The 23544-nt window shown below is 42.2% G+C and overlaps 1 protein-coding gene across 21 annotated transcripts in view; it reads left to right on the top strand.

Annotated features, from left to right (window-relative positions):
• dlg2 (discs, large homolog 2 (Drosophila)) overlaps positions 1-23544 on the top strand; it is a 173942-nt gene that overhangs the window by 125945 nt on the left and 24453 nt on the right. For 20 of the 21 annotated variants that reach the window (XR_001224178.3, XR_003221859.1, XM_005450494.4 and 17 more), the window contains 2 exons: positions 1542-1697; positions 14856-15012. Coding sequence is in view for 19 of the 21 variants with exons in the window: in XM_005450494.4 (XP_005450551.1) it covers positions 1542-1697; positions 14856-15012 (313 nt within the window). In the remaining 2 variants the exon portion in view is untranslated. The remainder of the gene's footprint in view (positions 1-1541; positions 1698-14855; positions 15013-23544) is intronic. The other variant, XM_005450501.4, reaches the window with a different exon arrangement.

Below are 23544 nucleotides of genomic sequence, written 5' to 3'. Positions count from 1 at the left end.
TTGATGTGTTTTGTCCTTTAATGAAATTCTAGTGAAGAGCTGAGATCAGAATATCACTCGTTATCTTGGAGTAACATATACTGTCCTTAGGACTGAATGGTTGCTGGTTTCAATGGAAACTGATATAATTTGTGGACAGTGCAGTGTTCGATACTGTTGACCATCATATCCTATTAGAGTGGTTAGAGCATGCTGTAGGTATTACAGGCACTTTACTGCAGTGGTTTGTATCATATCTATCTAATAGACTCCAATTTGTTCATGTAAATGGCTCGTGTGTACCCTAGGACTTAAATCTCCCCTAGGACCCATTTGACCTTAGAACTGAAGAACCTTCTCGGATGAGAGGTGAAACATCTTCAGGCAACTTAAAGAAGTCCAGAGGCTTTTTTTTCAAGCTCCTTAGACTCTACTGCACTTCCTCTTTGAATCTCAACAAACACAAAAAGCTGGTCAAAATTCAAGCATTACAGTTATTCCATTAAATGTGTTACATGTTCTCCTTCACTATATTAATTTGATTTATACTTAATTATATTTGATTCGAATTATATACGATTAACCATTAGCAGGAATCATATATAGATATACTAGCAGAGATGGGCAGTAACACGTTACTTCTGATTACTCGTTACTTGGAAAAAGTAAAAGTTAAAAAGATTTAAATTAATAAAACAAGTTTTGAAAAGAGATTTTTTCATTTGATTCAATTTTATATGATGGGTTATGCAGAAAAAAACAGAACTGGGCTGAGGGGTCTATTGGTTTATTACGTATTCAGGTTGTGTATCATGTTTTTAAAAAGTAATTAAGTAACTAAGTAATAACGTAACTAATTACTTTTGAAAATAAGTCATCAGTAAAGTAAAAGGATTACTTTTTTGGAGAACTAATTAGTAATTAGTAACTAATTACTTTTTTCACGTAACTTGACCAGCACTTTATACTAGTGCTATAGCACTATTTTTAACCTAGGCTGTGCAGGAAAACCCAGGAGTGTTTCTGAAACACTGACACCAGCTTGTCTGGCGCTATCAACCATGCTATGTTCAAAGTAATTAAAATCAACTTAAAATGACCATCTTGACCACAGCTGCATGCTTATATGCACTGATTTGCTGCCATGTGATTACAATAGGCAACTGAACAGATGTACCTAACAAAGTATAAATGTGTAAATATATAAATCTGTGGAGGATATGGATCAAAGTGACACTATTACTCAATAAGAAATCAAGTGGATTTGTGGAAGTGAATTGTTGACCATTTAAGTTTGTAATTAAGTAAAAATTTGTGTTACTATAAATTAGTAAGTGTGCAACGCATGACACCCGTTGGTTTGGTGTTTTGACCAGTAAGACTTCTCAGTGTGTACAGTATTTTTTCCCCTTTTAGCCACATCTCAAGGTGCGTTATGTGTTTCCTTCCCATCTTTCACGTATGTATTTATCTCAGTCTATTGTACTCCATCTACTCCACCTCTATTCCACCTCTGCCTCTGGACACTAACCTCTCTGCTCTTGTCTCTCGCTTCAATATAGGCCTCCTGAGCCAGTTTACAGCACTGTGAACAAACTAAGTGACAAAGTGCCCTCCCCCCGACACTATTCCTCAGTGGAGTGTGACAAAAGCATCTTCCACTCTGCCCCACTCCCTAACTATATCTTAAGTCTGTTTCCTGACTTGGATATCACCAGGTACTTTCAACCACCACCCTCACTACCTTTCTGCACTGTACCACTTGTATCCCATCTAACCATATGAATAGCATGCCATGTTATTATATAATTACCTTATTTCTTCTAATGCATTTGTTGTTTACTCCCTTGGGAACCTTGTCGTGATATTGTTTTTCTCAAGCCTTCCTCCTTTCTGCTGTTCTCTCTTTCTTTAGGACATTGATTTTTCAGGGTCATGACCTTATTCATTAACAAAGTTAGACCGAAGATGGAGGAATTCTCTCACAAAATAAAGATGTGTTTGAGTAAGGTAGCTAATGTAAGCAGAGGGTAAGGAGTCCTCTGCTGACATTAGTGGAAAAAACATGTATTGTTGCAATACATAGCTCTTGTGGCCACAAGTTATTAATACATAACCCAATATCAATAACTGATGGCAATGGTGTAGAAAGGTTTGGAAATGCAATAACCAATATCTTTGGCAACACTCTTCTAACTTACAGTCACAAGTTACTTACTCATGGCCTTCCATTACTAACTCTTTGACTGCCACAGCCAGGCAAAAGGGAACCAAGAACAGGACACAAACATATATTGAAGAGTTACGATTTTATTTACTTAGGGGCAGATTATAAGTCAAAATGGAAATAGACTGCAGGTAAGGCTGTTGAGCTGGAGAGAGTTGGCAGGTGAGCAGGGGAATATTGGTCCTGAAACTGAGTCCTTACTGAGACTAAAAGATCGCTGCCTGAGGCACTGTGCCTCCCCCTTCTGCCTTAGCTGGAATGGATTGATGTAGGTCATGAATGCATGGGGACTTCCCCTTTTCTTGTTGCCCATTCCTTTTGCTCCCCCGTGTGCTGTGTTGGCCAGCACGGTGCATGTCCGGGGTCTTCCTGGCGGAATTTGTGTATGAGTCCTGTGTTCACCCATCTGGGATGGGGTGGGCACCTTCTGCTCTGCCAGGAGATGGCAGGGGTGGCGGGGATGGGTGCCACCCCTGCCACCCCTTGGTTGTGTCGGCTGGTATCCTGGGCTCTGGGTGTGTTTGCTGTCCCTTGTAGCCAGCATGTGAACAACCCTATGTCCTGTTGTTTTTTCCACATTCTGCTCTGTTCTTCCTTGAGTGTTTGGTTTCTGAATGTCATTGTTGTGCATTTTGGTTTCTGAGATAGTAGATAGCTGTTGGTAGTGTTCAGATTCAATTGTTGGTGAGGAACTTGCACACAGGCTCATAAGGACTTTGACCTCAAGGTCATGTTTCTAAAACTCTTGTTACCACGATAACTTGAGAAAGATGTCACCCAGGACTTTTAAAATACCATATGTGTATCTATTAAAAATCTCTAACAAGTTTGAATCTCAGTGGCCTCAACCTCAAGGTCAGAGATAAGATTTTCTGAAGATCTTGTGAATGTGGTAGCTCTAGGAGGTCACATAGGCTTTTCACATTTAACATCCATAACATCCAAAATCCATTGTACATTTTAAGCTGGGTAATTGTCAGTGATCTGGGGCAAATGCAGGGCTCAGCTAATATGGATAATTTCAACTGGATCAGTTGAACTTTCATAGAATTTCATAGAACCTTGGTGGTTCTTTACACTATACATGCTTCCTTTTGGCAGTATAATTTGAAGACATGGCATACATTTTTATTGCTATGCAGGTAATACCCATTTATATCTGTAAATGAAGCATCCTTGTCAGGTGCCCAAAACACCTGAACAGGCTCCTTTTGATGTGGAGGAACAGCGGCTCTACTCTGAGCCACTTCAGATGGCCGAACTCCTCACTCTATCTCTAAAGGTGGGCATACACTGTGCAATTTTTTGCCCATTTAGAGATGATTATTCAGTCGTTTTGGGGATCGGCCTGAGTTTCGCCTTAATCGTGAGTTGTGCATCATCGTGTAGTATACATGGGGTAATGAGAAGCGATTAACACCTCACGACCAGCTCCCGATAAGCAATCATATCGTCTCAAGAAAATCAAACCTGTTTGAAATCCTGTAGCCCCTTGTGAGGGTGTCAACGCAACCCCTCACGCTGCGCATGGACAAACACAGAAATGGAGGTGAAAAAGATGGAGCAGCATGGCAGTGATGTGTGATCTGGACACAAGCGATGGAGGCCCAACTTGTAGAACTTTGGCAAGCTCGTCCGAGCCTTTTCGATGTGGCCTCACAAAATTATCACGACCGCAACAACCATGAAAAGAGTTGGATGGACGTTGCTGCTGAATTGCAGCTGCCTGGTCAATGTTTTTCATTAGCAATTTAGCAAAGGCAATGGTGGTGGTCAGTGTCTGTGTGAGTGAAAGACAGAGAGAGAGAGGGGGAGAGTGAGAGACAGATTTTGTGTTATAAGCTTCATATTATCACTTCATGTTATAGATGCACAGTGTGAGCACTCAGGTGGCATCAGAGCATCGGGCCGTATAGTGTGAGACCCTGACCCTGACCTACGAACTTCTAACCCCTGCGAGTCAATCGTACAGTTTGAGCAGGAGCTGAATAACACGACTGAAAAAAATCGCACAGTGTATGAGCAGCTTAAGAGAGAGGCCAGCCACCCTTCGAAGGCAGCTCATTTCTGCCACTTGTATGTGTCATGTCCTTCTTCCAGTCACTACCCACAGCTTGTGACCATAGCTGAGGGTAGGGACGTAGAGCAACCAGTAAATTGAGAGCTTTACTTTTTACACTCAGTTCTCTCTTTACCATGACGGACCAGTACAGCGTCCGCATCACTGCAGACGAAGCACCAATCTGTCTGTTGATCTCCCGCTCCCTTCTCTCGTCACTCGTGAACAAGACCCAGAGATACTTACTCCTCTACTTGGGGCAGGAACTTGTCCGTGATCATGAGTGGGCACTCCACCCTTTTCCGGCTGAGGACCATAGCCTCAGATTTGTAGCAGTTCCAGTGCCAGCTGGAGGCTATCACCTGATGAAGTCAACAGAACAACATCATCTGCGAAAAGCAGAGATGAGATCCTGAGACCACCCAAGGGAAAGCCTTCCACCACTTGGCTATGCCTACAAATGCTGTCCATAAAAATTACGAACAGAATCGGTGACAAAGGGCAGCCCTGGCAGAGTCCATCACCTACTGGAAAAAAGTCAAACTTATTGCCGGCAATGCAGACCAAGCTCTTGCAACAGTTGTATAAAGATCGAATGGCCCATAGCAATGTCCCAGACACCTCATACTCCCGAAGCATCTCACACCACTGACACTCCGAGAGACATGGTTGAATGCCTTCTCCAAGTCCAAAAAACACATGTAGACTGGTTGGACAAACTCCCATATGCCCTCAAGTATCCTCGAGAAGATAAAGAGCTGGTCCAGTGATCCATGACCAGGATGAAAATCGCATTGTTCCTCCTGTTTCCGAGGTTTGACTAACGGACACTCTCCTTTCCAGCACCCTGGCATAAACTTTCCCAGGGAGGCGGAGGAGTGTGATCCCCCTATAGTTGGAGTACACCCTCCAGTCCCTCTTCTTAAAGATTTGCAGACTGGGGTGGTGGTTCCCATTCAGAGGTACCGCCCTGATGTCCACGCAAGTCTCCAGAGGTGTGTCAGTCAAGACCTACAACATCCAGAGACTACAGGAACTCAGGGTGGACCTCATCCACCCCAGGGGCCCTGCAACCAAGGAGGCGTGTAATTGCCTCAGTGACCTAACCTCCTGAGATAGAAGAGTCATTCCCCTTGTCCCCAGACTCTGCTTCCTCCACAGAAGACATGCCAGTGGGATAAAGGAGAAGCCCAGAAGGACTCCTTCTTCAGCCTTGTGGCTCCCTTCACCTCTGGTGTCCACCATTTGGTTTGGGGATTACCACCACAACAAGCACCAACCACCTTGCGGCTGCAACTCAGTGAGGGGGTTCGGCAGTCGAGGTGCTAGACATGGTCCATTCGGACCAGGGCCTCTGCCTGGCCTTACTATACATTTGATGTGCCAGGTTTGTCCAGCATCCTCCTGCGTCAACTGATCCAACTCACCACCAGGTGGGATTAATTGACAGCTCAGCCCCTCTCTTGTGTCCAGAACATATGGGTGCAGGCAAGTCTGCGGGACCAGACAGGGTGAGTCCCCGTGTCTTCAAGGCCTGTGCCCCCCAGCTTTATGAAGTCTTTCATAAACTGTTCACGATAAGTCTGAGTCTGCAGAGGGTCCCAGTGCTGTGGAAGACGTCAGGCCTCGTTCCTGTAGCAAAGATGCGACATCCCAGTTGTTTCCAGGATTACTGACTTCTGACGTCTTAAAAGACTGATGATATGTGTGTCCTCAACATTGTGGGTCTGACAAGGTGATCAGCAACACAGGGGCACCACAAGGGACTGTCCTCTAAACCACAGACTTCACTGCAAAGAAACCTGCCATGTTCAGAAGTTTTCTCATGACTCTGCTGTGGTTGGATGCAACAGTGAAGGTGAAGAGATGGAGTAGCGGGCAGTGGTTGAATCCCTTGTAACATGGTGCAAGCAGAATCATCTGCAGCTCAATGTGACAAAGACAAAGAATTGACTGTAGACTTGAGGAGGACCAGGAAACCAGTGACCCCTTGTCAGGAGTTTTCCTGTTATGCAACTCAGGTCAGAATAAAAACGCTCGGACAGGTTTAACGTGTACACGGTCGAGACTCAGGGAGACTCGCGCCCCTGTAGTAAAAAGAAAGAGTCTTTATTCAGAGAGCACATACAGGAAGAGAGAAAATAGAACTGCAGGCTTCCTGTGTAACTTCCCCATTTAGGAGTCTGCACAGAGTTGCAGAGTTTAAGCTGAATACTGAAAAGAGCAAACACATTTAGATAATGAAACGTACTTTTAAGCATAACATAATAAAAATCCCAAAATCCTAAAAAATCTCTTATCACCCCTCTTTCAGTCCAGAGGGTAGATGTGGACATCATGGTGGACTATAAATACCTCGGAGTACACATTCTCTATGCTGTTGCATAGAGAGGGTCGCAAATGCCAACAGACTTAATAAACGGATCCGCAAGGCCAGTGATCTTGTGAGGATGGAGCTGGACTCTATTAAGGTGATGTCAGAAAGGCAAATGTTATCCAGGATAAGGACAATGCTGGACAACACCTCCCTCCTACTCGGTGATGTGCTGGCCAGTCACAGGAGCACATTCAGTGAGAGACTGAGATTACCCAAATACACCACTGAACGACACAGGAAATCATTCCTGCCTGTGGTTATCTCCCTGTACAACTCCTCCATCTAATGCACAGTGCAATAGTTACACCCTTTTACACATCCTCTGCAGTGATAACTGCTCTGCCCTCTTGAGTCAATGCCTCCATTCTTCCAGGGCTAGTTTAACGGCTAGGAGTTTTTGGTCATCACTGTCATACTTCTTCTCCACAGGGGACAAACAACGTAAAAAGAAAACACACATATGCAGGTTATCATCTATTTGATGTAAAAATTTAGGTGCCCCTCTGTATTAAGAGATATTAAGCGAGTGGAACTATTGCAGTGTGTACTTGTGCTGGGACTCATCCTGTCTGGTCATGCATACTTACCTGAGTAGAGTCTAGTGTTTCTGAATGAGGTCGTACGTGAAAATGATGGGTGGAGGAGAGGTGTCAGGTTTTTCACTGGAGGTGAAGGTGCAGTAAGGAGAGAGAGGGAGAGAGTGGTGTGGCTGTGGACTCCAGGCTCACCACAGGTAAGTCAGTAGGAGCTGAGCATTAACTGCAGTATCAAATCAGTTGAAGAACAAATTCAAGTCACTGGCTCTGTCCCCCAGCAGCTTCTCTTCTATTGGATGGCCTGAATCCAGTGATACCCTTAATGACACTCCAGACCTCTCTGCTGTTTTGCTGGAGTTTCTGCTCTAGCTTTCTCCTATTATTGTTCTTAGTTTCTCTGATCTTGCCGCTCAATAATCCCATTCTCAGCTCCACTTTATTTCTCACTCTGAAAGATATCCCCTTGTTATTGAGGAGGTCTTTGATGTCATTAGTCGCCCATGGCTTGTTATTTGGGTAGCAGAGAGTCTGAGCTGGGACAGTGGAGTTAGTGCAGAAGGTTATGTTGTTAACAACTGGTGGGTTCTTAACAAGAACTGCTTATCAATTGCAGAGCTTTCCATGTCAGCTCGAAGAGTTTGGAAGCCTTCAGTTGATACATTGTCATTGGGAATATCCTGTACAGCGCACCATTCAACCAATATGTTTGGTCAATATGTTTGGTAGAGAACACTATTAAACAAATAAGAGGCAGAACAGGCTGAAACTGTCATGGTCCTGGGTCAGTGACACAGTGTTTTTGGTTGTTGTACTTTTACTTTTGATAGTTTTATGTATTATGACTGTGTTTTGGTTTACCAGGGTTTAGTTGTGCTCCCTCTGTTTGGTGTCATCCCTGCTTGTGTATCCCCTTTAGTGTAGTAGGGTCTCTGTGTTAGTCCACGTCTCTGAGTCTGTGTCATTACGTGCATGTGTAAGTTCCTGTTTTATTGTGAAGGTCTGCGTCTTATGTGAGTGCTTTCAGTTTGCCTTCCTTGTCTCGTCACGTTAATCACTCCCAGCTGTGTCCCCCACCTGTGTGTAATCTCCCTGTGTTTCTCTGAGTGTATTTAAGTCGTGTCTTCTGTCTTGGTAGTTGCTGGTTCGTCTGCGTCTCTCCGTCCATATCCTCCGTCCGTCATGTCGTGTCCTCCTTGTGCTCTCTGCTCCCGTGTGTCGGCACTCCCGGTGCTCGCTGCTCTTCATGCCTCCCACGCACCTCCTGCAGGGAACAATAGCGGCAGCTGTCAGCACACTTAACAATGGCAGGCATGCACTTAACGACAAAACCTAAACTGGGTGACTAACGTGGGGTCTCACGCAATGATCCCGCGTCGGTGGGAGCTCCAAGACTCTCTTAAGTAGCTCCCCCGACGAGGCCTGATCAGCAGCAGGTGTGTGGCTTCGGGTGTGGCCAGTCCGCCAGCAGGGCCACACCCACCAGGTCTGAAGGTGCCCGCAGAAACACATATACACACACACGCAAACAGGGAGAAGAGGGACAGCAACACCAAATATACATACAATATCACCAGTCCATGACTGCCCAGGGATCCTGGGTCGCTCAGACCCAGGACCCTGACAGTTTAGGTTTTCTGAGTTTCATGTTCACCCTCGCCATTTCTGTTTGTATCTACTTTTGTTTATTAAACTCACTTGCACCAGAGCTGCCGCTTCCTGGGTCCTAAATCATTCTCACACAGCTTGCCCTGGCAAACCGTGACAGAAACACGCTGCATGCAGCAGTGTTATGCAAACTCCACTAATAACTATGGACAACTTGTCATTTTATTCTGTCAGAATACGATCTTCCTCTAACTATCATGTATCCTGTATTCATTATTTCATCATTATCCTGATGAAAATCTGGGATCTGTTATCTTGGATTATTGTAATTTTGTAACTAGTACATGCTGTAGTATTGTTTGGTCTTTTCATGCTGTTGTCAAAGCAATTCACTTAATGATGCTGAGAGAAGTAAATAACTGTGGTAGATCTTGTGTATATGAAAGATGATAAATAGGGGGCTGGTTGAATTAAAAATAGCCAATTTTTGTTGATCTCCTGTAATATTTAGGTCATGCTCTGTAATATAAATGTCACTATAGATCATTTGCTTGGTGTTTGCCAGGAAACATGATAATATTCATTTTGTGCATAAAAATGTGTGGCTTTTGTCATTACATTCAATTAGCGTGTGGTTGTTATAGGTGTATAAATGCTACACATGAGTAATTTTACCCTGCTGATTGGTAGGGTAAAATTACTATGACATCATAATATCTGATACATAATATCCCCGCTTTTGTGGTAAAAAGTATACAATATTTTTAATATGTCATAGTGTTTCCCTCTGCGTGGACTCTAAACCTGTCCCTGCTCTTTCTGCTCAGTATGTAAGATGTTTAGCTACTCCTTTAGTAATTACTGATACTGTACTAAATGAAGCCCGTTATCACCGGTGGAGGTCAGAGTCACTGAACTGGAGATGTGTCCATAGTGAATTGTGTTCCACGGGCCAGATCAGCAATGAAGATGAAGGCAAATTACAGAAAATCATAATTCAAGCAGTAGTGACATCAATCTGAGTTCACTAAAATGAATATTGAATCATGTGTAACTTTTCCAGAAACAATGACTTTTCTTTCGCTGCATGTTCTCCTTAAGTTGCTGGTTGTCTGGCTTTATAGATTATTGATGTTAGGAGAGATGAATCCATTGCACTATGAATGGGGCAACTCTCGTTTCTGGCCAGATTTATTAAATTACCCAAAATGACTATCCAGAGTTGGGACCAGGAAGCAGCATCATAGATTAACTCCTGTCATTCCCCCTAAACCCCATTCCACATAGAGACTGTGTCTGTCCTAGACCACCAAAGAAAATCATCAAGAAATGATTTAAAATTAAAAATTACAAAGAAAGAACAATCTAGTATCATCAAGTGCACCAAAGGGTAAAACAGCAAAATGTGGATTATTAAACATTAGGTCTCTTTTTATACATGAATTAATATTCGATTAACATATTGATTTACTCTGCTTCACAGAAACCTGGTTAGAGCAGAATGATTATGTTAGTTTAAATGAATAAACACTCCTGAGTCATACTAACTATCAGAATCCCTGAGGCACAGGCCGAGGAGAGGGTGTGGCAGCAATTTTTTACTGCACCTTCTTATTCAACCAAAAACCCAGACAGAGATGTAATTCATTTCAAACCCTGATGCTTAGCCTCGCCCACCCTAGCTGTAAAAGTCAAACAGTTTTATTCTGTTGCCCACCTGGGCATTACAGAGAGTTTCTGTCTGATTTCTCAGACTTTTATCTAATTTAGTGCTCAGCTCAGATAATTGTGGGTGATTTTAACATCCATCTAGATGCTAAAAATGACAGCCTCAATAATAATAACAATAATAATAATAATAATAAATTTTATTTGAAAGCGCCTTTCAAAACGCTCAAGGACACTGTACACAGCAGAATAATAAAAGCAACATAAAAGCAAGCAGTTTACACAATCATAAAAGCATAAGACATAAAACAAATTTAAAATAGAGTGGAGAGGTTATGTGGGATAAGCTATTTTGAACAAGTGAGTTTTGAGTTGGGACTTAAAGAGAGAGAAGGAAGAGATATTTCTTAAATCAGGAGGTAGGGAACTCCAGAGTCGAGGAGCAGAGCAGCTGAAAGCCCTGCTCCCCGTGGTGGCAAGACGGGGGGAGGGGACAGAGAGAGAAAGAGAAGAAGAAGATCTGAGACACCGAGATGGGATGGTGATCTGAACCAGATCAGAGAGATATGGAGGGGAGAGATGATGAATAGCCTTAAATGTGTACAACAGTATTTTGAAATTGATGTGATATTTGACCGGGAGCCAATGAAGCTGCTGCAGGACAGGAGTGATGTGATGGATAGAAGGGGTCCTGGTGATGATACAGGCAGCAGAGTTCTGGACACGTTGAAGCTTGTGGATGGATTTTTGAGTAAGACCAAAAAGAAGTGAATTACAATAATCAATCCGGGAAGTAACAAGGCTGTGAACAAGAATGGCAGTGGCATGTGGGGTGAGAAAAGGACGGAGACGATTAATGTTGCGCAATTGAAAATATGCAGACATTATTAATGTGTGAATTAAAACTTTTCACTGAGGAAGAAACGGAGACCGGCGAGTTATTGACAGTAATAAAGAAACTGTTGGTTCTGGATAATGTTGATTTTGTCAACACAGCATTTAATCTGTAATTAGACTCAATTGGCTTCTATCAAAATGTTGCAATTTGGAGCTTTACAATAAGCTATGTAAATAAAACTGAATTGAATCAAATTCTCTCAAATGGATATGTACCACACACAGGCCTTCAAGCTGGCTGTAGTTAAACCTTTACTTAAAAAGCCATCTCTTGACCCAGCTTATTAAAGGTTAATCTCCAACCTTCCTTTCATCTCAAACATCCTTGAAAGAGTAGTTGTCAAACAGCTAACAGATCATCTGCAGAGGAATGGCTTATTTGAAGAGTTTGAGTCAGGTTTCAGAGCTCATCACAGCACAGAAACAGCTTTAGTGAAGGTTACAAATGATCTTCTTATGGCCTCTGACAGTGGACTCATCTCTGTGCTTGTCCTGCTAGACCTCAGTGCTGCGTTCGATACTGTTGACCATAATATCCTATTAGAGCGATTAGAGCACGCTGTAGGTATTACAGGTACTGCACTGCAGTGGTTTGTATCATATCTATCTAATAGACTCCAATTTGTACATGTAAATGGAGAGTCCTCTTCACACACTGAGGTCAATTATGGAGTTCCACAGGGTTCAGTGCTAGGACCAATTCTGTTTACATTATACATGCTTCCCTCAGGCAGTATCATCAGAAGATATTGCAAATTTGCAGATGACAACCAACTCAATCTATCCATGAAGCCAGATAACACACACCAGTTAGTTAAACTGCAGGAATGTCTTAAAGACATAACATACAGAGTCATTTCTGACCAGGATATGTCCCTGAATATGCATAATAAACAAATGTGCAGAATGCTTACTTTCACTTGCGCAGTAGCAGTTCCTAAATGCTGCCCCAAGAATATTGACAAGGGCTAGAAATAGAGTACAGGGTGAGCCATTTATATGGATACACCGTAATAAAATGGGAATGGTTGGTGATATTAAAGTCCTGTTTGTGGCACATTAGTTTATGTGAGGGGGCAAACTCCTCAAGATGGGTGGTGACCATGGTGGCCATTTAGAAGTCGGCCATCTTGGATACTTTTGTTTTTTCAATAGGAAGAGGGCCATGTGACACATCAAACTTATTGGTAATGTCACAAGAAAAACAATGGTGTGCTTGGTTTCAATGTAACTTTATTCTTTCATGAGTTATTTACAAGTTTCTGACCACTTATAAAATGTGTTCAATGTGCTGCCCATTGTGTTGGATCGTCAATGCAACCCTCTTCTCCCACTCTTCACACACTGATAGCAACACCGCAGCAGAAATGCCAGCACAGGCATCCAGTATCCGTAGTTTCAGGTGCTGCACATCTCGTATCTTCACACCATAGACAATTGCCTTCAGATGACCCCAAAGATAAAAGTCTAAGGGGGTCAGATCGGGAGACCTTGGGGGCCATTCAACTGGCCCACGACGACCAATCCACTTTCCAGGAAACTGTTCATCTAGGAATGCTCGGACCTGGCACCCATAATGTGGTGGTGCACCATCTTGCTGGAAAAACTCAGGGAACGTGCCAGCTTCAGTGCATAAAGAGGGAAACACATCATCATGTAGCAATTTCAAATATCCAGTGGCCTTGAGGTTTCCATTGATGAAGAATGGACCCACTATCGTTGTACCCCATATACCACACCAAACCATCACTTTTGTTGTTCCAACAGTCTTGGAGGGATCCATCCAATGTGGGTTAGTGTCAGACCAATAGCGGTGGTTTTGTTTGTTAACTTCACCATTCACATAAAAGTTCACTCATCACTGAACAAAATCTTCTGCATGAACTGAGGGTCCTGTTCCAGTTATTGTTTTGCCCATTCTGCAAATTCTGTGCGCCGATTTGGGTCATCCTCGTTGAGATGCTGCAGTAGCTGGAGTTTGTAAGGGTGCCATTTGTGAGTAGCTAATATTTGCCGAAGGGATGTTCGACTAATGCCACTCTCCAGTGACATGCGGCGAGTGCTACGCTGTGGGCTCTTGCTGAATGAAGCTAGGACAGCCACTGATGTTTCTTCATTAGTGACAGTTTTCTTGCGTCCACATTTTGGCAAATCCAACACTGAACCAGTTTCACGAAACTTAGCAAGCAGTTTGCTAACTGTAGCCTGGGAGATGGGTGGTCTCGTAGGGTGTCTTGCATTGAAATCTGCTGCAATGACCCGGTTACTGCGTTCACCAGATATCAACACAATTTCGATCTGCTCCTCACGTGTTAACCTCTTCGACATGTCAATGTCTGTGAACACAGAGAAACTTGCAAATAACTCATGAAAGAATAAAGTTACGTTGAAACCAAGCACACCATTGTTTTTCTTGTGACATTACCAATAAGTTTGATGTGTCACATGGCCCTCTTCCTATTGAAAAAACAAAAGTTGTATCCAAGATGGCCGACTTCTAAATGGCCACCATGGTCACCACCCATCTTGAGGAGTTTGCCCCCTCACATATACTAATGTGCCACAAACAAGACTTTAATATCACCAACCATTCCCATTTTATTACGGTGTATCCATATAAATGGCCCACCCTGTACAAACTTCTCCTATACTGGCTTGTCCTAATTGGTTTTCTGCTAAAATCAGAATATAATTTAAAGTCCTTCCCATCACATAAGAGGGCATCATTTTTAATCACATTTATAATCACATAAAGCTGGATGTTTAGACCTTTTACTCTCTCAGCTGTGATGACACAGACCTGACAGTTTCTTGAACTGGTTGTGATCAATTAATAATGTGCACGTTTTCCTATGTTTTCCCTTCTAGTCAACTTTATAATAATAAGCTTTGATACAGCACTGTGTAGACAGCCAACATTTTCAGCAACGACCTTCTGTGGATTACCATACCTGTGAAGGGTATTAACGATGATCATTTTGACAACTGTCAATATTCAGTATTCATGTCTGTGAAGGTTCTCAGTCATCCAGGTCATCATAGTCTAAGGAGCTTGGAAAGAAAAGCGTCTGGACTAGAACTAGAACTGAAGAAGCTTCACAGATGAGAGGTGAAACATCTTCAAGCCACTTAAAGAAGTCCAAATGCTTTTCTTTCCAAGCTCCTTAGATTCAGTATTCATAATCTTCAAATATTTTGAGATACATTAGTATATTCCAGTGTCTGTAAGTTTGTGACAGATGGAGCAAAAGAGAAAGCAAACCAGTGTGTGAAAGTGTGTAATATGATGAGGTTCCTTTTTCGTCAGAGCTAAATTGGGACAAGTGATCTAAGTAGAGCACTATCCCCCTGTGGAGCTCTGGCAGTCACTGAGCTTCAGTGTCTGCACAAAGCTTTACTCAAGCAATTGTGCAATTGTTGTCCACCTTTTAGTCTTCTTTGTGAGCTGAAGATGCTGAGACCTACTGACTCCCCTGAGCTTATGTATTATTTAAACTGTCTGCACAGGGAACCCAGGAAGGTCGTGCTCCACAAGAGTTCCACGGGCTTGGGCTTCAACATCGTAGGTGGTGAAGATGGTGAGGGCATCTTTGTCTCCTTCATCCTTGCAGGAGGGCCCGCTGACTTGAGTGGAGAACTGAGGCGAGGTGACCAGATTTTATCAGTGAGTATGCAAGAGCTACTATACCCACACAGATTTACACACAGTAATCTTTCAAAACATGTTTGTTTTACTGAAATTTTTGATGTTGAAATTCTGATGTCACCTGCGGTTTAATTCATTATGAAAAACCTTAACAGCTCAATAGCAGCCCTATTTGAGGGTCTTTACAGTATAAAGCACCCTGAGGCAGCTGTATTCAGTTTTATATAGACTGAATTGAACTGAATATGCAAACTGCTTATAAACAAATCTGAATAAATATGGAAAGCTGTTTTTATTTGTTACAGTCTGAATCTCTTTGTAATGCTCTGCACAAGTACAGGCTGACTTTTGTTAAATTAATGTGTTCCAAGGACAATGATAAAATGTGCAATAGTTCAGGTGGCCTAGATTTATTTTCAAAGCAAATGGAACGTGGGTTTTTTCTTCTACAGTATTTCTCCAGTATGATAACAGATAGGTGCTGTGTGTCATAGTTTATTAGCAGGTTTTTTTTAATTAAATCTATTATATATGTACATTTGTAATTAACAGCTATAAATACAAAACTAGTGTTTTTCATCTTTATTGCTTTAATTGTTAAAATAATTAATAATTGATGATGAAAGAGAAATTTCATTCATTGCCAGCGAAAGCTGGGAAAGGGACAATGAAGGACTGCTAATTTGTCTAATACTAAGAAAACACCCAGCAGAACATCTCACAGATAATTAGGTTATTCGGCAGCATGGGAGGATTAGGGGTAAAAAATAGCATTACATAGAGGCTAAGCCTTTCAGAAGGAAAGAAGGAGAAGGGGTTAAGATTGTGTCTGCAAGTTGTTTTAAAATATTGTTTTTAAATCTAAATTTGCAAAGAATGCAGAGATTTAATCAAATAAATATGTATAACTATCTAATCATGGCATGTCTCTGAAAACTACTCTCAGGAAAGAGCCATTTGATGTATTTACAATAAAAAAAAACTGCCATTCAAAATAAAAATAAAACTTCTTTGGGTCTTATCCTATTTGTAGACTAAGATGACTTACAAAACCTGAGTTGTAGTTTGACTGTTCAAAAATTTTAATTATTTGTGGAAATGATTGAACCTGTGTTTTCTGAGCTAACGAGGAAGGGAAACATCCAGCTGTGCAAAAAACTTGTACATCTGTGAAGATACTTTTTATATTGAACATGTAGAACATGTGCTGCCATCCAGACAATCTCCTTTACAAAAGGCTCTGCTAAACCAACAGCATGGCTCCTTTAAAACCCAGGGTCCAGTCCCATCGGTCGATAGTCCCAATCTGTCACGTTAGTGGTGGATCATGATTAAACTTCTAAACAAAAGGAAGCTGAAGCAGCTTGGCAGCTGAAATCAAATAAAAATGGAAAACCTCTCTTTTAAAACTACAGCGATTTAAAAAATATATATTTAGTAGTGCTGTCAAAATTAACGCGTTAACGCAAATTAATCCGCCATCATGGTCAATGCGATTAACATTTTTAACGCAATTAACGCATCTTGGGTGCAGAATGACTCAAAATCCCTGAAATGTTTCTGTCAACGCATTATTTCCGGCAGTTTGTCCAAGTAGAGTTACCCTCACACATGTGCAAATGGGCAGTTGATCTGGTGACGGGCAGCTGAACCAATCAACTCAATATGGAAGATGATAAACGCACATCGGCCCTCTCGATGGGAAATTTGAGTATTAAAAAAATAACAAGACGGAACAGTCGACCGACAGAAAGTCTTATGCACATTGTGCAAGAAGGAATTTTCTTTTCACCGAAGCACTTTCAGCTTAAAATATCACACTGACGCGAAGCATACGTTAGTCGGGGATGCTGCTAGCACTTTGGCTAACACGTCACCCAGCTTGGACAAACCACTCACGGAGCATTGGGGACTCAGTAAGTCGACCTCGGACATGACTGACGCCAAGTGGATTGCAACAAACTGCAGACCTGATAATATCGTTGACATTCCTACAGACGTATTAATATCGCTTTACATAGCTTTGGTTCCTCGTTTCAAGGACTTGAAAACTCTCCCAGAGTGACAGAGAGAGAGGATACATGTTTTTGTTAACCTGAATGTTCAAGATGTTCAATAAACAATAATGTTAAGTGCATGTATTTTCCCTTTTTTTCCCCGAGTCTGTTTGCTCATGCAAAATGAAATGCGGTTAATATTAAATAAAAATGAATGATATTTAATCATGATTAATCAAAATTAATCCAAAGTAACCCTGTGATGAATCTGATTAAACATTTTAAATATTTTGTTTGACAGCACTAATATATATTATATATTAGTGTATACTTACCTATTAGTATATAGTTTTTTTAAAAAAGTTTTATTTCACAGGAGAGAACCTGTGCTAAAAGATTGAAGAAAACTATTCAAATTCTCTTTGAATTTTAGCATTTAACATTCTTTGTGTTTATACTTCATTATATTGCATAAATGTCAGTTACAAGCTTAAATATAAAGTTGATAAAATGTAATTGCAACCAGGCTATTGATCAAGTAATTGCCATTCATTGCAATTAAAATTGTGAGATTAATTAGTTAATTTTTTTATCTATTGACAGCACTAATATGTAGTTTTACACATTTAAATTGAAATCAAAATAATTAATGTTGCAGGCTTAAAGTCACATTTCCATTGAATTCAGTTCAATTCATTTTTATTTATACAGCACCAAATCACAACAACAGTCGCCTCAAGGTGCTTTATATTGTAAGGTAGACCCTACAATAATACATACAGAGAAAAACCCAACAATCATATGGCCCCCTATGAGCAAGCACTTTGGCGACAGTGGGAAGGAAAAACTCCATTTTAACAGAAAGAAACCTCCAGCAGAACCAGGTTGAGTCTAATAACAGATTAAATGCCATGTTGAGGCTGTCATTTTTAGCATCTAGATGGATAAAATCACCCATGATAATTATTTGATCTGAGCTGAGCACTAAATCAGATAAAAAGTCTGAGAAATCAGAGAGAAACTCTGTGTAAGGCCCAGGTGGACGATAGATGATAACAAGTAAGACTGGTTTCTGAGTTTTACAGCTGGGGTGGACGAGGCTAAGCATCAGGCTTTCAAATGAATTTAAAGTCTGTCTGGGTCTTTCGTTAATTAATAGGCTGGTGTGAAAATTTGCTGCCACACCGCCCCCTCGGCCTGTGCTTCGAGGTTTCTGGTAGTTAGAATGACTCGGGGGTGTTGATTCATTTAAACTAACATACTCATCCTGCTGCAACCAGGTTTCTGTAAGGCAGAGTAAATCGATTTGTTGATCAATTATTAAGTCATGTACTAACAGAGACTTGGAGGAGAGAGACCTAATATTTAATAATCCACATTTCACTGTTTTACTCTTTGGTTCAGATGTGGATACTGTATTGTTCTTTCTTTTTGATTTTTTATGTTTAAATGGTAAATGGCCTGTATTTATATAGCGCTTTCTAGTCCCTAAGGACCCCAAAGCGCTTTACATATCCAGTCATTCACCCATTCACACACACATTCACACACTGGTGATGGCAAGCTACGTTGTAGCCACAGCCACCCTGGGGCGCACTGACAGAGGCGCCCCAGGGTGCCAACATTTTTTATGTTTAAGTTGTTTGTTGCTGGTTTTTAGTTTGTTTTTTTGTCTTTTTGGGAGCTGACAGTCTCTATGGAAATGGGGTTTTGGGGGGTAACAGGAGGAGAGACGCTGCAGAGAGGCGTTTTGGGGGGTTTAATAAATTTGGCCAGATTTTGAGAAGTGAGAGCTACTCCATCCAAAGTGGGATGGATGCCGTCTCTCCTAAGAAGACCAGGTTTCCTCCAGAAAGTTTCCCAATTATCTATGAAGCCCACCTCGTTTTTTGGACACCACTCAGACAATTTAAGGAGAACATACAGCTAAACATGTCACTCCTGGTCTGATTGGGGAGGGGACCAGGGAAAACTACATTTTCTAAACCATTGCTACTCTGTTTTATGTAGCAACGAAAAGTGGGGATTTCAGAAGAAGACATACAGCTCATTAAATACATGATGGATAACATGGGGTAGAATAATAGTAGAGTAAATCCAGTCTAAAGGATGATGTATCGTTACCTTTACACCTCAAAAAACCCCTGAACTTGTTACTATTTTTACCATCTTCCAGGCTTAAAGGATCATGATCCTATGTCAATCCATTGTTCAGGGAAATTGTATCCAGGAAACTCAATCCAATGAGTCCTTTGCCAAACCAGCATCTCTAGAAGTTACAGTCCTTTGGCTTCCCTCCCTCTACTAACAACTGGACCATGGTTTGCAATTTTAAAAAAAGAGGAAGACAGTCTTAATCTCCCCCACTCACCTGAAGCTCAGGTTTACTGTCCTGAATGAACAACAGTCAAAAGTGACAAAATCCATCTTTGGCACTCTGGTAGCTATCTTAAAGGTTGTCTCATTCTGTTCATCTAAACGTTGCATTTTCATTGGAATAAGCATTTCATCAGTCATCCAGGTGACTTGTTCAGTCTCAGCTGACTGCAGGTTTCCCCAAACTTATAAACAGTTCATTTGTGTAATGACTGAAACTAGCACCACTGACTAACAGTGGTCCATCATGGAACTGCCCACTAACCTGTAGGTCTAAACAGACTGCAGGGGTCTGGTCTGACAAGGTAGCTTTTCTGTGTTGTTCCATCCACTTAAGTCTGATCTGAAGTTCAGGTTTACTGTTCTGAATGAACAACATTTTTTGTGCCAGGGTACCAATTTTTGTGGTAGTGTTGTTTGAGGTTTGAAAACAACAGAGGTGCTGCCTTTTGAGAAAATGCTTCTCAGCTATTCCGATACTCCTGACACTGAAGGGATTATTAAGGATTTTTGCTTAGGCAGCAGCTGTCCTTCTTTACTCCAAGATTGCCTGGAGATTTTTTAGGTGCTCTCCCAGCTTTGACAAATGTCCGGCTATGATAATTAGATTTACTGAGGGCCTTTTTGATATAACATTCCTCCGCTTCCATGGCTGCTGTGTCTGTGGGGAAGCTGTTTGCTCTGTGTTGTAGCGTCCTGATGACACTATATGCTCCATTGGATGATGGGAATCTAACCTTAAATATTAGTCAGTGTGCATATGTTTACTGTACACACTGACTTCATATGTCCCCCATTACTGGTGGAAATTTAACAGCCAAAGAAGGCTAGACTTTTTATTTTTCATATTCTCCCTGGTGAACTTATATAAGTTTATAAGTTATAAGTTTAAAAGGCCAGTAAGTATCCTGGAGCAACATACTGTGTGTGAATGCTAAATAGAAAGCATTTAGATGTAGTGGACCAGGAATACAAACTAGGGTCGCAGAGAAATCCAGGGAACAAGGGAGAACAGTATTGAGGGACGACACGATAATGAAGCTTGAGTGCTTCCTTTAGCATAGGATACACTTGACCATCCTTTATGACAGGGGAGGAGAAATCTGTCCAAAAATTTAGACAGGGGGAACAAAATTGAACCCAAGGCACATGAGACAGGGACTATCAAAATAAAACAGGAAAAGCAGAGTCAGGAGAAACAAACACACACACACAACAGACTCTCACAGGAGACACAGGGATAAGACACAAAAGGAACCTAACCAACAAGAAACCATCAACCAGAAACACAAGTAAACTCAAAGACATAAAAAGAACTAAAACCAAGATTAAACCGTATAAAACTTGAACTTTTATCTTCTTCATAATGCCAAGGAAAGAATCAAGGATACAAAGTTAAACTCTGACAAATAACAGCTTTTTGCATTCCACTCAATGCTAACACTAGCACATCTCTCTCGTTATTGGCAGACACCATACAAACACTACTACAGTGGACCCAACGGCACACATATTACTGCTGGTGATTTTAATCAGGCAAACTTAGAGTCTGTCCTGCCTAGATTTTACCAGCATGTAAGATGTGTGACCAGAGGGGAAAACACTTTGGCTCAAGTTTAAACAAGCATAAAACATGCATACAGAGTGTGTTATCTCCCACACAGAGGCCGGTCTGGCCACTTCTCTGTGATCCTCTCCCCTGAATACATCCACAGACGTATACACAGAAGCAGCACAATTCCTCTGAGTCAAGTGTCTTTGGCAATAAGGACTTGACTGTTCATACTGAAGCTGTTCTATCCATCAAGTTCTGTGTGGGAAATGTAGCAGCAGAAAAATGTACCTGTGCACTATATACTTCAGGAAAGTATATAGTGCTGCCAGAGCTGACCTGAAGAGCGGAATCAGGAAAATTGGAGCATAGAAAATCACCTCTCCCATAATAACCTTTGGTAGGGTATCCAGCGTGTTGTCAACTTCATGAGGCAGACCAACACAGTCATGGTAACGAGCATCACACTTAGCAAAGGAACTTAACACCTTCTTCTCACGCTTTGAGACACCTCCCCCATAATCCACTATTCTGTCTCAACCATTAACACCTCCCAAGTCCCAGTTTTCAGCTCCCAACCATTGACTGTACAGGCTCAGGATGTAAAGTGAATGTTAAGAGGGGTTAGCGCCAGGAAAACATCTGGACTTTTTAGGGAGTCCAGATGTCCAGGGACTGTGTTCACAGTCTTCACCAGAATTTTCAGCCTCTCTCTGAGATAGGCTTTCATCCCAACCTGCCTGAAGTATGCTTTAATTAATCCTGTGTTCAGAGCCTATATCAACCGGCTCTGAACACCACAAAGACAAAGAAGATTATTCTGGATTTTAACCAGAACAGACAAGATGAGAAAAAAGACAAGAAAAATATAAAAATTCCCCACTCACCCCTAGTGCTCCGATTACCACTGGGACCACTGTTACCTTCACCCTCCACATCTTCTCCAGCTCTTCTCTGAGCCCTTGGTACTTCTCAAGCTTCTCGTGTTCCTTCTTCCTGATGTTGCTTTCATTCAGTTTCACTATGTCTATCACGATGTCCACCTTGCTCTGCTTGTCCAACACTACTATGTCCGGTTGGTTAACCACCACTATATTGTCCGTCTGTATCTGGAAGTCCCACCGAATCTTAGCTTGGTCATTCTCCGCCATCCTTGGGGGCGTCTCCCATTTTGGCCTCGGTACTTCCAGGCCATACTCGGCACAGATGTTTCTGTACACTATGTTGGCCACTTGGTTATGGTGTTCCATGTATGCCCTGCCTGCTAGCTATCTGCTGTTATGTGCTGGATTGTCTCAGGGGCATCTTTACACAGCCTGCACCTGGGGTCTTGCCTGGTGTGATAGACCCCAGCCTCTATGGATCTTGTGCTCAGAGCTTGTTCCTGTGCTGCCATGATTAGTGCCTCTGTGCTGTCTTTCAGTCCAGCTTTGTCCAGCAACTGGTAGGATTTCTGGATGTCAACCACCTCCTCTATCTGCCGGTGGTACATACTGTGCAGGGGCCTGTCCTTCCATGATGGTTCCTCCTCTTTCCTTTGTTTCTGCTGCCTGAGGTGTTCACTGAGCACGCGGTCGGTTGGGGCCATCTTCCTGATGTACTTGTGGATTTTCTTTGTCTCATCCTGGACTGTGGTACTGACACTTACCAGTCCCCATCCTCCTTCCTTACACTTAGCGTACAGCCTCAGGGTGCTGGACTTGGGGTGAAACCCTCCATGCATGGTCAGTAGTTTCCTTGTCTTGATGTCAGTGGCTTCTATCTCCTCCTTTGGTCAACTTATTATCCCAGCCGGGTACCTGATCACGGGCAGGGCATAGGTGTTGATAGCCCGGATCTTGTTCTTACCGTTTAGCTGACTCCTCAGGACTTGCTTTACGCTCTGCAGGTACTTGGTGGTTGCAGCTTTCCTAGTGACCTCTTCATGGTTCCCATTTGCCTCAGTTCCTCAGTTACTTGTAGCTAACCTCTATGTCTGCAATGTTGCCTTCTGGTAGTTCGATCCCCTCAGTTCTGACTACTTTTTCTCTCTTTGTTATCATCTGACTACACTTCTCCAGCCCGAAAGACATTCCAATGTCACTGCTGTATATCCTGGTAGTGTGGATCAGTGAATCAATGTCTTGTTCACTCTTGGCATACAGCTTGATGTCATCCATGTAAAGGAGGTGCCTGACAACTGCTCCATTCCATAGTTGGTATCCGTAGTCAGTCTTGTTAATGATCTCACTGAGGGGATTCAGGCCTATGCAGAACAGTAGCGGGGACAGAGCATCTCCTTGGTAGATCCCGCACTTGATGGTGACTTGTGCTATGGGCTTGAAGTTGGAAGTTAGCGTTGTACACCACATCCCCATTGAGTTCCTAATGAAGGCTCTTAGGGTCCTGTTGATCTTGTACAGTTCTAGGCATTCCAGTATCCAGCTGTGGGGCATTGAGTCATAGGCCTTCTTATAATCAATCCAGGCAGTGCCCTGTACACTGGAGGCTGATTGTGCACTGGAGGTGGATTGGTCAGCCTAGTCTTGCAGTCTCAGCTGACTGCTCTGTCTACCAGTAGCTGGTGTTTTGCACGTCTAGTATTCTTGCTAATCCCTTTCTGTGCTCCACTCATGTATTGAGCCA

This window comes from Oreochromis niloticus, linkage group LG10 (assembly GCF_001858045.2).
Source record: "Oreochromis niloticus isolate F11D_XX linkage group LG10, O_niloticus_UMD_NMBU, whole genome shotgun sequence".
Taxonomy (NCBI): domain Eukaryota; kingdom Metazoa; phylum Chordata; class Actinopteri; order Cichliformes; family Cichlidae; genus Oreochromis; species Oreochromis niloticus.
This window is presented reverse-complemented; position numbering and strand designations above follow the sequence as displayed.